The sequence below is a fragment of the Octopus bimaculoides genome, chromosome 5 (genome assembly GCF_001194135.2).
Source record: "Octopus bimaculoides isolate UCB-OBI-ISO-001 chromosome 5, ASM119413v2, whole genome shotgun sequence".
Classification (NCBI taxonomy): domain Eukaryota; kingdom Metazoa; phylum Mollusca; class Cephalopoda; order Octopoda; family Octopodidae; genus Octopus; species Octopus bimaculoides.
This window is the reverse complement of record NC_068985.1, coordinates 71,952,997-71,968,638: the sequence shown is the minus strand read 5'-3', so window position 1 is coordinate 71,968,638 and position 15,642 is coordinate 71,952,997. Positions and strand designations below refer to the sequence as shown.

Sequence of the window (15,642 nt, the reverse complement as noted above, 5' to 3'; positions counted from 1 at the left end):
CATCATCATCATCATCATCATCATCATCATCATCATCATCATCATCATCATCATCATCATCATCATCATTATTATTATTATAAGTTTAATTAGAAAAATCTGAAAAACTGCCTGATGAAATATGTTACAAGTAATGAAGATAACATAGATAATGTAGATGAGGAAAATAGTGAAATATTTCTATAATAACAGACTGACGCCTATAATATATAATGCAAGTAGAAATGGTATGTGTTATTTACAGATAAATGCAGTCAGGAATGTACTGAAATGATGGTTTAAAGTTAACTTACAAGAGTCACTTCATACCACAGTTAATCAAATTCTAAGTTTTAGTGAAACCAATAAGCCTGCTATTTACCATAGAATCTCAGAGAGATTAAAAGCTTTTACCATTTCCTAACAATCATATACAATGCAAACTGGTCATTTTGAATAATAGAAATTCATGTTCTTTCTTCTTTTCTCTTTCGTCTACATGTTTTTTTCATTCTAAAGAAGCATGGATTGTTAATGAAGCAAATAAATTTTAAGTAGATTGCCATGTCAATGCTTGGAATGGGATTTGAGCAACATAGACTAACTGCCGAATGCTGATGCTAGCGAACATTTACACTGCAGGAGAAGGAGATAAATGGGAACTGAATGGCTACATAGTCAAGAAGTTAGCAATCATGTGGTTCCAGGTTCATTTCCTGAGATTGGCACCTTAGGTACAGCAAGCCTCCTACCATAGTGTCAAGTAGATGCAAGCCACATGAATCAGCCAGTTAGCTAGATATTGTATGGAAGATTGTCACACTATAAATATTCTTGATAGACCTAATCTGTTCATCAGTTTAATATCATCCACTGAAGTTTTAGAGCCTTAAATGGGATCTACTCCAATACACACATTGGGTCTGCCATGAGCTCTAGTCTGAGGATAGAATGATACATCAATCCTTTTGTTATTCAAATTAATCCATCAAATTAATGCATATTTATTGATTTGTTTTAGATTAGTCATGCACTATCCTGTGGTTTTGAGGTTTCAATGATGTGCTTGTTTATTTCTACAATGACATTGTAGGGTAGGTGTGAGAGGCCAGAACTGGCAGGTTTGAATATAAAAATGGTAAAAATATTTAGGGCCGGATATAGTTGGTTTAAATGTTAATGGGTTAATGCACTGCTACTTACTGGAGGAACCCATAAAATAGTGATCTATTTTTTCCCCCCAAAGAATCTCAGATTCTCCCCAAAAAATGTCACAGTATCTGGACATCTTTCTTTCACTAAAGCATTGCTGAGTGAGAAGTGACACCTCAGGCAAATAAGGAAAGAGAAATAGCAGAAAGGCAATAAAGACATTTTGAAAATTAAATGGGAACAAAGAATAAAAGCAAGAGAATTCATGAACTCTGTACAGCAGAAATTTCATTTGCTACAGTTGTTTCATGTGTGTGTATGAGTGTGCATGCATGTTGTATATTTATGTTTTATATATATATATATATATATAATATACATATAGCTACACGTCTGTTTGTGCATATATATACACACACATGTATGGCTGTGTGGTAAGAAGTTTGCTTCTCAACCATGTAGTCTAGGGTTCAGTCTCATTGCATAACACTTTGGACAAATGACTTCTTTTATATATATATATATATATATATATATATATATATAATTCTAATATATATAATTCCAAGAGGTTGTGAATCCAACCAACTAAGGGATAATATCTATCCAATATATTGCTGGTAGAATACCCAATTATTGATACACAAGTGTTTTTTCAATGCATGGCAATTACACTACTCAATGTAATAAATGGGTGAGGGTAAAAAGTTGTTTTACCCTTAATTTATACGGCAATAAGAAAATGGGGGGGGATCAAGAGGTGGTATTCATATATATATATATATGCATACAAGGTGCAATGGTTAAACTGTCACTGTTTTATATTTTTAATTTTGCGCATTGTTTATTTTTGATTTTGTCAAGCACACAGTATAGTAGGGTCAGTTGGGCACCGTCTGTGACAAAACCAGGACCATGATGCAATTTACTCTGCCAGAAATTTGGAAATGACATGCTGTACTGCTTGGCAGTCATGCCAGAAGCTCCAATATGAACATTTCAGAGTGTTTGGGTGTCAATTTGAGAACAGTGCAATCTGAGGACATGTACCAGAGAGATAAAAGTCAAACATGCAGTCAACATTATCGTGTTTGGAGTGATCACAAGTGATAGTGATGCTATGCCTTCACTTATCTTCCTACACGGCCTCAGACTCAATATAGAGGCCGACATCAAGTGCCTGGAGGAGGTAGTGCTGCCCTGCGTCAAGTGGGTGGCTGCTGGAAGACTCTATGTCTAGCAACAAGATTCTGCACCATGCCACACATGCAGGAGAACCTAGTAATAGCTGTCAGACAATTTCTACGACCACATCACCAGTAACATTTGGCCACCTAACTCCCCAGACTCATTATTATGTGTGGGGTGCAGTTGAGCGAGAGACCAACAAAACTTCTAACACCAATTTAAACAATGAGACTGTCCAGAAGAGTTGCAGGAGATTCCGAAGTTGTCTGTAGGCCGTGGTTGAAGCCAATGGCGATTTTATTGAATAAATTTACTCTTTAATATTCCAAGATATTTTTATGTAATTTAGGTAAATGTATCTGTTAAAATGAGATGTCAGTGCTATTTTCAATTTTGCATAATTTAAATGACAATTTATTCACCACACCCTGTATGTGTCGCCTCCTGGTTCACCAGTCCTCAGTCAAATCGTCCAACCCATGCTAGCAAGGAAAGCGGACGTTAAACGACGATACGATACGATATATATAATGTGTGTGTGTGTGTGTGTGTGTGTGTGTGTAAGTCTATGCATGTGTGTTATTGTAACCCTGCCTTGACTTCATGAAATTGTAAACAGATGTCACTGTTATGCAAGCAATGTCCTTCATTTCTACTCTTTATTTGTCTCTTTTGCCAAACCACTAAGTTATGGGGACATAAACACACCAACACCAGCTGTCAAACAGTGGTGGGTGACAAACACAGACATGAAGACACACACACATACATAATAGATGGGCTTCTTCCAGTTTCTATCTACCAAGTCCACTCACAAGGCTTTGGTCAGCCTGAGGAGGCTATAGTAGAAAACACTTGCTCAAGGTGCCACACAATGGGACTGAACCCAGAACTATGTGGTTGGGAAGCAAGTTTCTTACTACATAGCCACACCTGTGCCTACTAAGAATTTTTATTGATCCACTATATTTCTATATGGCATATTGATAAAGCAGATTGTTTGTTCCTTTCCATTGTGTTTTTGAGTGTTCTGTAATCCTTTAAATCAGTCATTATGATGTCTCCCTTTTGTGAGTTGTGGTGTTCCGACATTTTCTCTTTATGCATCTCATGATACATGTCTCTAGTTTTGATGTGTATTTGGGGGACTATAACACACACAATATAACATTTTAAGCAAGCGTCTTCTCAAATACTATCAGGCCAATCAATGCCATGCGAGAAAATGGTAGACAGAAACAGTATGAAAAAAACGATGCTTTACTCAAAAAAACTGATGAGGATTAGTGACAGAGGAAGAGCATCAGGCCTGAAAATCTTGCCTTAAATAACTCGCCATGAAACACATGCTAACATGGGGAAAATGGACATTAAACAAACAAATGAATATATGTGTGTGTGTGCACGCGTGCGCATGCATGTGTGTACATATTTTTCTATTGATGGGTGGATGTGTAAATGTCTACATAACATTTCTTCAGTAAACAAGATAGTCATCAACTCATCTGACTAATTTTAACTTTGAAAGCAGCATCCATTGAAACACTGAAATACTCTTAATTTTTTCCTTCAATTTATAGTTTGTTCTACTATATTTTTCTCTTTTTCTTTACACATCTATAACTGTTTTTAATTTCTTTAGAAATCTCTAAAAATGTATTAGTATTATTTCAGTAGTCTTATTTATATTGCATGCTTTCACTGCAAAACCTGTGTGCCTGGGGTGTATGTAGTGTTTTGTTTTCTTCTTCAGTCTCAAAGAAATCATCATCATAATCATCATCTTTATTACTATTATTATTATTATTAATTATTATTATTAATCATTATTATCATTATTATTATTATTATTATTATTATTATTATTATTATTATTATTATTATCTCAATGAGATATTATACGCTTTCCTTCAAACTAAATGTAGCTAAGCCAATCTAATTGACAATGGCACGTCGTGGGCACAGGAGCAGCAGGTACTAAACAAGAATTTATAAAATACATGTTTTGTGTACGAGACTGTCTTTATAGTTCAGAAATAGCACAGGAAAAATGAAATAAAGAGATGGAAATGATATAGAAATGCAATACTGACTGACATATCTCGTATATTAGCTATGGCTTACTCACCAGTCTCGAGAGGGTCTGAAAAGGCCATGGGTACAACCCTTTCCTCCAGACCAATCAAATAAACAAAAATGTCACAGTTAGCAGGTTGTATAATTAAATATTAAAATTAAAGTACATTTTCATTTTATGTATAATTGTTTTATTAACGTTTTGTTTTTAAGGATTGTATGGAATTAAATATTTTTGTTGTTGCTGATGTAATTTTTTATATTTGCATACTATTCGAGTTGTTTTTTTTTGTTTTTATTTTTTTTTATAGTTGAACGCCCTTCCTACTGTTAACTAATTGACTATGAAGTAGGCGTGAAGTCTGGTGTAGATCACACCAGACAGAGACAAGCAAGGCTGCATTTATTACTCAAGAGAAAAAATATATTGATTGTATGAAGTAAGACTCAAAGTCATGATTATGGGGTCAGGTAAGTAGAACTAAATAATTTATGGATATTTGGATAGCTTGCACTTCTGAATTTACTCATTCTGTGCCATTACCACAAAACCTCCACCTGACTGTTCATTGATTACTATAAGATTACTCAAACTGGTAGAAATAGCAGCCAAATATCTCTCAAATCAAACCACCCCCATCATCATCATCATCTTTTTAACACCAATTTCTCCATCCTCTTCAGATGAAGTTTATTGAGGCAGATTCTTCTGTGATTGCATCCCTTCCTGTCCCCAACCCTCACCTGTTTCCAAGCAAGGAAATATTTCTCTATGGCCAAACATAGTTTCATAAAAAAATAAAACCGAATGACACTATTTGTAGGATGGTGACACACATTTCCAACTATCACATGATGTCAAGACACATTAACACAAACAAACAACATATATATGAAGCGCTTCTTTCCATCTACAAAATCCACTCAACAAGGTTTTGGCTGGCCTGGGGTTCTAGGTGCCACTTAGTGGAACTAAACCTGAAATCATATGGTTGGTAAGCAAACGTCTTAAACTATATAACAATGTAGGGTTAAAATGAGTTGGTGGTGATTGGAAAGACTTCTGATTATCAGCTCTTGAAATTACTACAGAAAATTAATAAAGCATAAGAAACAATATAAGTGCTGCAAATTATTTCTCTTCACAGCATGTCATCATGTCCCACCTTTTGTATTCATTTTTAGAGTAGAACTGTTGGAAATTCAAATAGAAGACTAGGCAACATTAAGTCAATAACTCTTTACACTCCTCTCTGGAGTCGATAAAATAAAGTACCAGTTAAATACTTCATTTGATTCAATGTTTTTATAAAACATACAAGACATTCTATCTAACACTATGAACACAACCAATTTGCCATTGACTGAAGATTCTGCAAACTAAGATTTGCTAGATAAATGTCCTTTATCAAGATGGAGCTATGGAATATTGGCTTCAAACTTTGGTCTAAGGCCAGCAATTTGGGGGAAGGTGTAAGTCAATTACATTGACCCCAATTTTCAACTGATACTTATCTTACCAATCCTGAAAGGATGAAAAACAAAGTCGACCTTAACAGGATTTGAACTCAGAACGTAAAGACGGACAAAATGCATCCAAGCATTTTTCCTGGCATGTTAATGATTCTGCCAGCTCACCACCAAAGAACTATGGAATATTCATAAGTATTTTATCGTGTGTCATACTAACTTAAACACTTCTTATATGCTTTTTTTTTATGGTAATAACTGTTGGTGTTGTTTTAAGTGACCCAATGAAGAAATCTGGAGGAGGTAAAAAGAAAAATAAATTGTCATAGGAAAAATTAGAACAACAGACCTTCAGTATTGATATAAACTGTATTCTTTTCTAAGAAATTCTAAACCAAGTTATTATAAAATCTGATGAACAGCTACAATAGAGAATCTTATTGATGAACAGTTATTAATTATATAGAATGCCAGCATTCATTAAATGAGTTTAAAGCACATTTAATGAAATAACAGAAGTTTAGAATTGCTCTTTGAAGTTTAACAACGGTAATTGTCAGAAAGCCACATCATACATTTCTACAATATATTTAACCATTTTTAACGAACAACAGAGCCACACACACATGATTATGATGATGATAATACATATCTGTGTACATATGTGTGAGTGTGTGCATGTATGAATACATGTGAGTATATCTAGTTATATATATATCAATATTTAAAACTATGACAATATAGATGCATAATCTTATTGAAGCACATAAACATATACACATATATATAAAGACATATGCATATATAAGTACACAGAAATTATGTAAATGTTTGTGCATGTGTATGTACGCATCATATATGCATATACACACATACATAGATGAACATTGCATATGCATGTATTTGCAGTTGATAGCCTAATTGTAAGAACTCTGAATCATGGTTAATTTAAAATAATAATTAAGAAAAGAATTTTAGAGAGTGTGACACAGTGAGTTAGAATTTCAAAAACCAAATACATTAGCGAATGCTTCCCATTAACGAATCCATTTCTATTGAGGTCAGCAACTCATTTAAAACATTGTTCAATACAGCACTGCTGACTCCACAAAGTTAACTCACCTTTCTCAGACAGTGTCTTGAAGAAGTTTGTTACTAAGTCACTTATAGTTCATAATTATTATTAATATTAATCTTGTGCATTAATATTATTAGTATTAGGCTCATTATTATTATTATTATTACTCTTATTATTTATCTATTTAAATTTTTTTTTCTACTTCTAAAGATGAAAGGAACAGGAATACATTTCAGAGATTCAAAGAATGACATAAGATTTCAGTCACAGATAATTGTAGATATCTGTTCACATATCTTTATTTTATTTACCTTGCGTGTCCACCCACCTTCTGTTCCAGTTTCTTTACTAGGGGTGGGTAATTTTTATCAATACCTTATTCATTTGCTAAGAAGCAATCCATTTCCCAGTTTTTTCACAAACACAAGGAAAAAGAAGAAAAGCAGAATTAAGCCTATCTGCAAGAGACTAAATTGATGTATGAATGTTTTACATGAAAGACTCTTGTTTTCTTTTCCTTGTTTTGTTTATTATTTTGTAAGGCTTAGTCAGAAGAGGAAAAGCAATATCCACTGACTTTCACAAGGCCACCAAGACTTGTGAAATGAAATTAACTTCAGACCAGAAGCCTAGCCCCAAATGCTTAAAAGACATCCAAGAGCCAGGTGGAGAAGTTAAAGTGGACAAGGAGTTAATTCTGCAATATAAGTCCCTTGCCAATGGTAAATCAGCTCACATTGATCTTCAGCCTGATAAGAATAGCAGTGAAGTCTGCTTCAAATATTACACAACTGTCTTCAAAGTATAAGCACACTGGGTAACAGAGCTCTAGATACACTATGTCTAAATAGATGAGATGGTCATAGCTGAAATGTGCTTGAATATAAATATACATGATCAAGACTAATCTTGGATTAAAAAACAATGACAAACAAACTAATGTTATTGTATTTTGAAGAGGGAAATAATCATTGAAAAGGGAAAATACTGACAGCTGTAACAATGATGGAATTATAATAGACACTAAATGATTTGGGCTAAAATGAAGAAATAGCAGATGAATGAGTGACAGTCCAGTAAGAATACAAAGGAGCCTCAGAAAACCACATGTAAAAACTGTGAAGATTTTTACTTACTTGCTAACGTTAATGTAGCATTTTGACTAAGAGCTGTTCCATGTATATTTGTGGCATTACAATAATAGATTCCGAGATCTGTTTTGTGAGATTTAGAGTGCATGACCTGCAAGAAGAACAATGCTCCGCCATCAACTAACATTTTGTTAGAGTCAGAGTCATCATCTGTTGTGATTACCTTGGCACCATTCCGGTACCAGGTAATCAATGGCTTTGGATCGCCTTCAGCTCGACAGTTTAATTTTACAGGTGTCATTCTGGCAGCGTAGCTATCCTTTGGATGTTCCAGGATACGAGGGTTTGGTAATTTTCCTACCAAGAGAGAAAAGAAAGAATTTAAAATAGGTATAATTATACAAAAATATATCATGAAATAAAAAAAATAATAAAACAATAACATAAACATATGTAAAATTTAAATTTAAACATACAAAAACAACTTTCCCTTTGGTAAGAAAGAATATGTGAGTGTAAGGCGGTGACCTAGCAGAAAAGTTAGAATGCCAGGCGAAGTGCTTAGTAGTATTTCGTCTGCCGTTACGTTCTGAATTCAAATTCCGCCGAGGTTTACTTTGCCTTTCATCCTTTAGGGTCGATAAATTAAGTACCAGTTACACACTGGGGTTGATATAATTGACTTAATCCCTTTGTCTGTCCTTGTTTGTCCCCTCTGTGTTTAGCCCCTTGTGGGCAATAAAGAAATAAGAAAGAATATGTGAGTGTTACTGACTAGCTATAGTCATAAGGTACTGTATGACTATAGCTAAGCCAAGTGATGACAGTCTGTTGTATCAAGGAAAGCATTTGCTTTGGAATGATTTTGAATTTAATTTTTTCTTTTCTTTTTTTTTTTTCAATGGCTTAATCAAAAGAATGAGAAAAGGAAGTATGAAACCCATGACCTTTCATTGAAAGGCCTCCAAAAGCTAAAGGGAGGAAAATTAAAATGAGATGCAAATAATAGGTTAGTGCAGTAGGAAGCAGCTCATCAAGACATCCAATTATCTAACCTCAAGATTAGTGACCTGGTCTGAATGCTTACAATAGAGAGAATACTGCTAAAAGGTACCAAATGGTCAGGTAGTAGTGTTAAAATGAAAACAGATTGAGTCTACTACCCAAAATAAAGTTATATTTCTCCAATTCACATCAGAGAACATTACAGGTACAAAAATTTATGGTGAGATAATGTTTTGCAGATGTGTCTAAGTTTACATAAATATGGAAAAATCAGTTTTTAAAAACTATGATGATGACAAAAATAAGGATTTCAAGCATAAACATAACATTTCTCCAATGCCAATCCACCATGTTAATGATGACAAAAATAATGGTTACAAATTTTGGCACAAGGCCAGCAATTTTGGAGGAGGGGTAAGTTGATTACATCGACCACGATGCTTAGCATCAGCATCATTTAACATCTGCTTTCCATGCTGGCATGGGTTAGATGGTTTGACTGAAACTGGTAACTGTAGGACTACACCAGGTTCCAATCTGATTTGGCATGGTTTCTATACCTGGATGCTCTTCCTAACACCAACTACTCCAAGAGTGTAATGGGTGCCAGTTACATGACACCAGCATTGACTACAACTATGATTTCACTTGGTTTGACAGGTCTTCTCAAGCATGGCATATCGCCAAATGGTACTTAATCTATTAACCCTTAAAGAATGAAAGGTAATATAGGCCTTGGCAGAGTTTGAACTCAGAAAGTAAGGACAGATGTTGCTACGCATTTTGCCAGTGATGCTAACGATTCTGCCAGCTCGCCACCTTAATGATGACAAACAAAAAATAATGAAATATTATTCAAGGAGGATAGCAACAACATTAATAATGAGAGACACTTATTAGTTCTGACTAATTTCTTTTCAAAAACTTGTCAATACAATATTCTTTTGACTTTTTTCTATGTCACATTTGTAGCTTTTATCCAGAAATATGGCAACAAATATTGAGGAATTCAACAATGTTATTATAAAATATCTTGTCTCATATATGGCTTCTTCTGCTTGAATATAAGATGTCTTGGACTAAATTAACAAAGAGAAGAAATAATTAAGCCATTATATTTGTTGAAATATTTGCTACAAATGATATTAAAACATTATAAGCAAAATTTGAGCCAGAAAAGATCAACTCTGTACTGACAAAGCAAAACCTATGCATTTATTACTTTACAGTAGACTGCCTAACTTGTTATACACCAGATCTTCTATCTTTCCATTTTCTTAAATTAGAAACTATAATATTTTTTTTCTGATCTCGGAGATAATTTTCATTTACTCAGTCCTAGCAGGGTAGGTTATTTTGCTTCGTGTCCAGCATAGTGAAATCGGTTAAAGTACCTCATTTCACAGCATTGGCAGTCTATGTGTAGTGTATTTAGTAACATAGTCTCCTGTTAAGTAATAGGTATGAGGTTCAGATTCTGTAAGCAGACAAGTTACTATTTTCTCTCTCAAATCACTGCTTATAGTTTTTAATATAATTTCCAACAAAATCTTAGTGGTTAATTCATAATTAGCTAAACATTGGACAATTGCCTGTTAAAAGCTATAGTAAATATTTTGGCAGACTCCTTTTATCTTTAACCAATAAAAATCTATTAAAAGCTCCCTAGAAAATTCAAAGAGTTTTCTCACATTCTTTTCTTTTTGGGCAGTTTACTCCACATGTTCGTAAATGTTCAAAGAAGCATTATTAATAGCATTTGGAGTAGGTAGGTAGAGGGGGTGGGAGTTCGGTAGTTCACACAATTAAGCTATATGTAGAAAGCAGAGATCTAAAAGTCAACTAAAACTGAATGGAAACTAGTTTTGTCTGAGTAGAACTCAAAAGTGGAGAAGAAAGGAGAAACAGTTGTTAGTTGTCAAGAATGAATTGTTAACAAAAGAACAAAGAAACTCTGTAAGATTGAGAATCATTTATGAAGACGTTCAGTGTGAAAGGTGATTCTTGAGAGAATCCAGAATATATAGAATGAAGATCTGTTGGTGAACATCAGTTGAAAGACAATAGAGCTGGCTGCAAAAGGAAATTTGGTTGCTAAATAGAAAGAGTCATGTTCTATTCATACAGTTAGAAAAACTGGCCACAGCACAGCACTTCACTCATCCTAGTTTACCCAGAAAATTTCCTGATGTCAACAACAGCTGTTTATATGAAGCGTCTTTGAAATACTTGTACGCTAACAACATTACAGAGAAAGTTGCTAAATAATTTCTTCGTATGGAAGCTATATGGATCAATAATTAATAGGAAGGTGGTAGATTGGAAAAATCAGTAGAGCAATGGTAAAAACGCCTAGCAGAATTTATTTACATCTCTTTTAACAACCTGAGTTCAAATGCTACTAAGGCCAGTTTTGCCTTTGATCCTTAATAAAATAAATGGTGGTAAAGTACTAAGCTTGGTATAATTCACTATATGTTCCCCACCCCCGCCATATTAGGACTGTTTTTATGAGCCTATGTCAGAAATCATTTATGACAGGAAGGAAGAGAGTAAAAAAAGAAAATAAATAAACGTTAAGCTATTAATAAATACTAGAAAGTTTTATATATAAAATAAAAATGAGAAATTGCAAGAGTTTGCTTGCATAAACAAGAACAGCTGAATTTTGAAGAAAACAATGCCATGAGATATAAAGACTACAAACAATTATCTAAACAAATAGAAGGTAATAACAATGACTATATTGTTGGAGGAGAAAAAAGAAATAACCATTAGATGAAAAGCAGGTGACACCGTCTACAATATTACATAGTTGTAATGAGCCAATGAAAGTGCCTTCATGTCGTGATTTGACAAGATAAAAATAGCAACTAAATCCCCCTCAAATCACACTCCAACATTTTAAATAAGGTTGGAATGCATTGGATAATGTATATCTACATAGTCCTAACAAAAACAGGATGGTCATGGATAGAATGTCTTTGATCATATGCTTCCTCAATTGGAATATGTCCAGAGTTAAAGAACACCAACAACAGTCAGTCGCAATGAAGATGATGATAGAATATGCATAATTTAATTCCAACATGTGTTTGATAAAAATGGAAAATAATAATTTTATATTATAAGAGAAGCTGATCTCTGTCTGTCTGTAACAATGTCTATGTAAAGAGAGGTAAAAAGAGGAGGAGAAACAGTTGTTGCTTAGAGAAAAATACACTGAGTGAGAGAGTAAGATAGATAAGTAGTTCTGTGACCTTGGTAACTAAAAAGTTTTGATTAAAAACATGGGAACTTTAAGAGCAAGTCTGTCAACACAATGCAACACAGACTTCAAAAGAAGACTATATGTATATACATATAATAGTAGTTATTTGGGGTGGGTGGTGCTGTGTGTGGTTCTGTATGTCTTTCAACATACAGACAACACAACACAGACTTTAGAAAAGACTTTTACTTTCAACAATTTATGAAGATACATGCATGATTAACAAATATTTTTACTGGCAGCATACCAATGGGTAATGATCTAGCTATTTATAATATAGGCACAAGGTCAGAAAATTTAGAGGAAAATGTTGACTGAATCCAGTAGTTAACTGGTACTTAGTTTATAGGATGGAAGGTAATGTTTATGTTAGTGGGATTTGAACTCAGAATATGAAGAGTTGCAACCAAATATTGCAAAGCATTTTGTCTGATACAGTAACAATCCCACAAAACCATCACATCACCAACAAAAATAAGAACAAAATTAATGGTTTTTTATTATCAATAATTAATAAGAACAGAGAATAAATCCTAATGGAATACAAAAGCAGTTGTCCAAAAGCTGTAAAATGTAACTTGATATGTTTACTCTCTTACAGTCTCAATCTCATGAATTTCACCTGATCCCACCACCATAAATGTTACATTAAACCTGTCAAGAAGCTTATGTGTGCGTGTGCATGTGCTTGTGTGCGTGTATGTGTGCGCGCTTGTGTGTGCGCATGCTTGTGTGTGTGTGCATGTGTACTTGTGAGAGTGTATGCTTGTGTGTGTGCATGTGTAGAGTAGGCCCTTAACAACTGGAGTTCTAGGATCATAATTGCAACAAACAGCATGTTTTGAACTTGTCAGAGTGCATTCTTGCCCAGATAATACTAATAATAATAATGGCTTTAAATTTTGTCACAAGGCCAGCAATTATGGAGGATGTAGTAAGTCAATTATACCGAACCCAGCACTCAACTGGTACTAATTTTATAGGCCCCCAAAAGGATGAAAGGCAAAGTCAACCTGGGTGGTATTGGAACTCAGAATGCAAAACCGGAGAAAATGCTGGTAAGCATTTGGTCCTGCACGCGAACAATTCTGCCAACTCGCTGTCTCCATAATGATGATGATGACGATGGAGATAATAATAATGGTCTCAAATTTTGGCACAAGGCCACAAAGTTTGGAAGAGGGGGTTAGTCGATTACATTGACCCCAGTACTCTACTAGTATTTCTATTAGTGACCATGCAAGAATGAAAAACAAAGTTGACCTTGGTGGAATTTGAACTCAGAACATAAAGCTAGATGAAAAGCTGCCAGGTCACTGCCTTAATAATAATAATAATGATAATAATAATCCTTTCTACTAAAGGCACAAGGCCTGAAATTTCGGGGGAGGGGATCAGTCGATTACATCAACCCTAGTGTTTTCACTGGCACTTAATTTATCAACCCCAAAAGGATGGAAGGCAAAGTCGACCTTGGTGGAATTTGAACTTAGAACATAAAGATGGATTAAATGCTGCTAAGCATTTTGCCTAAAGTGCTAACAATCCTACCAGCTCACTGCCTTAATAATAATAATATGTATGTATGGTGGATTTCCATTGTTCGATGATGGCAATTTACTTGTTTGATCAATTATCTGCTCCTGTATCCCTTATGTAATTTTAGGCTGAACCAAAGAGATGCAGTGTATGACAAGGTTGTACCTTTTGAATTAAAGGTACAACACATCAGATGGATTCCTTACCATTTCTGTTCACCCAGTTTCATTTACAATGTGTCAAACTCAGATTATAGAATTTGCTCAAAATGCTACAGAATCAAAATGAACATGAGACCTCATGATTGCAAAGTTAACTTCTTAACCATTTGGCCAAACTGCACCTACATATATAGGTAACACACACACACACACACACACACACACACACACACAGACAGAGTTTATTTTTATACATCCACTTGTGGAAAATCTGACTCAACAGAATATATATATGTATCTACACACATGCATATAAACACACATACACACACACAAATACATTTATGTATATCTGAGAGCAGAATAAAACACAAAATCAATTAGATATTTTTTATTATGCCATCATGAATTATTTAATCTTTACATGAGTTTCACAAGTGTACACTAGTATGCCATATGGGAGGTGGGGGTTATATGCATATTTTACACACACACATATATGTGACAAAGACAACAAAAACCTTTCAAACAAATCATAGGTATTGTAATGTCACAAGACCTTTAACAGAAACTCAGTTGATACTATGTATTCTCATAAAATGTTTGCTGGCTCAGATAAAGCTTTCAGTTGAGACAGATACTTAATACCAGAAATACTGTCTGTCTTCCTACCTCTCATTTGTATCTGTGAAAGCAGTTGTCTCCTCAATAATGATTTCCTTTCGAAAGCTATAGATTAAAATGCTATGGTGGTTTATATATAACATTGTGCTTACATCTTATACTGGATTAGCAGAAAATTAAATGGTGTCTGAGTGAATCCTCGAGATACAAGGTGAGCAGATGTGAGTGGGGACAGGGGAATGAGGAGTGTGTGTGTGGACAAATGTTGCAACAGTGTATGGCAGACAGAGAAATGAGGAATGGTTGTGACAAGGGGGCGGTGACAACTGAAAAAATTAGGTAGGGTTGAAGGGCAGATGTAGTAGATGGTTGAAATGGGATGGGAGATGACCACTGATATACACACAGGCAATTATGCAGATAAACAAAGTAGGTACATTAATTATATTAAATATATTTGAAATAGTAGGTTGGATATGAAATACAAAATATATATCTATGTATTCACACACAAGGTAGAGACTTTCAGATGATGAATTTATCTGAAAGTCTCCCTCTTTTGTGCGTATACATATGTACATATTATGTATTTCATACCCAAACTATTATATTTAATATAATTAATGTACCTAATTTGTTTATCTGCATAATTGCCTCTATATCCACTCAATTTGATCCCTCTTACAGCCATTATTTACCTTGCAGAATCAATCCCCTATAAAGATCATTATTTACGTTATTTACATTTGATGAGTACAGAATATATATATGTATCTACACACATGCATATAAACACACATACACACACACAAATACATCAAATGAGTACAGCAATGAATTCCGGGTAGAGGTAGGGGTCCACCAAGGTTCCGTCCTCAGCCCCCTATTATTTACCATAGTCCTCCAGGCAATCACAGAGGAGTTCAAGACAGGTTGCCCCTGGGAGCTCCTCTATGCTGATGACCTTGCCCTAATTGCGGAGTCACTATCAGAACTAGAGGAGAAGTT

General features: G+C 34.5%; 1 protein-coding gene across 1 annotated transcript in view; it reads right to left on the bottom strand.

Moving 5' to 3' along the window:
* LOC128247873 (roundabout homolog 2-like) overlaps positions 1–15,642 on the bottom strand; it is a gene marked incomplete at its 3' end in the record, with an annotated part of 388,217 nt that overhangs the window by 79,049 nt on the left and 293,526 nt on the right. The window contains exon 3 of the mRNA XM_052968072.1: positions 8,080–8,391. Coding sequence (XP_052824032.1) covers positions 8,080–8,391 — 312 coding nt within the window. The remainder of the gene's footprint in view (positions 1–8,079; positions 8,392–15,642) is intronic.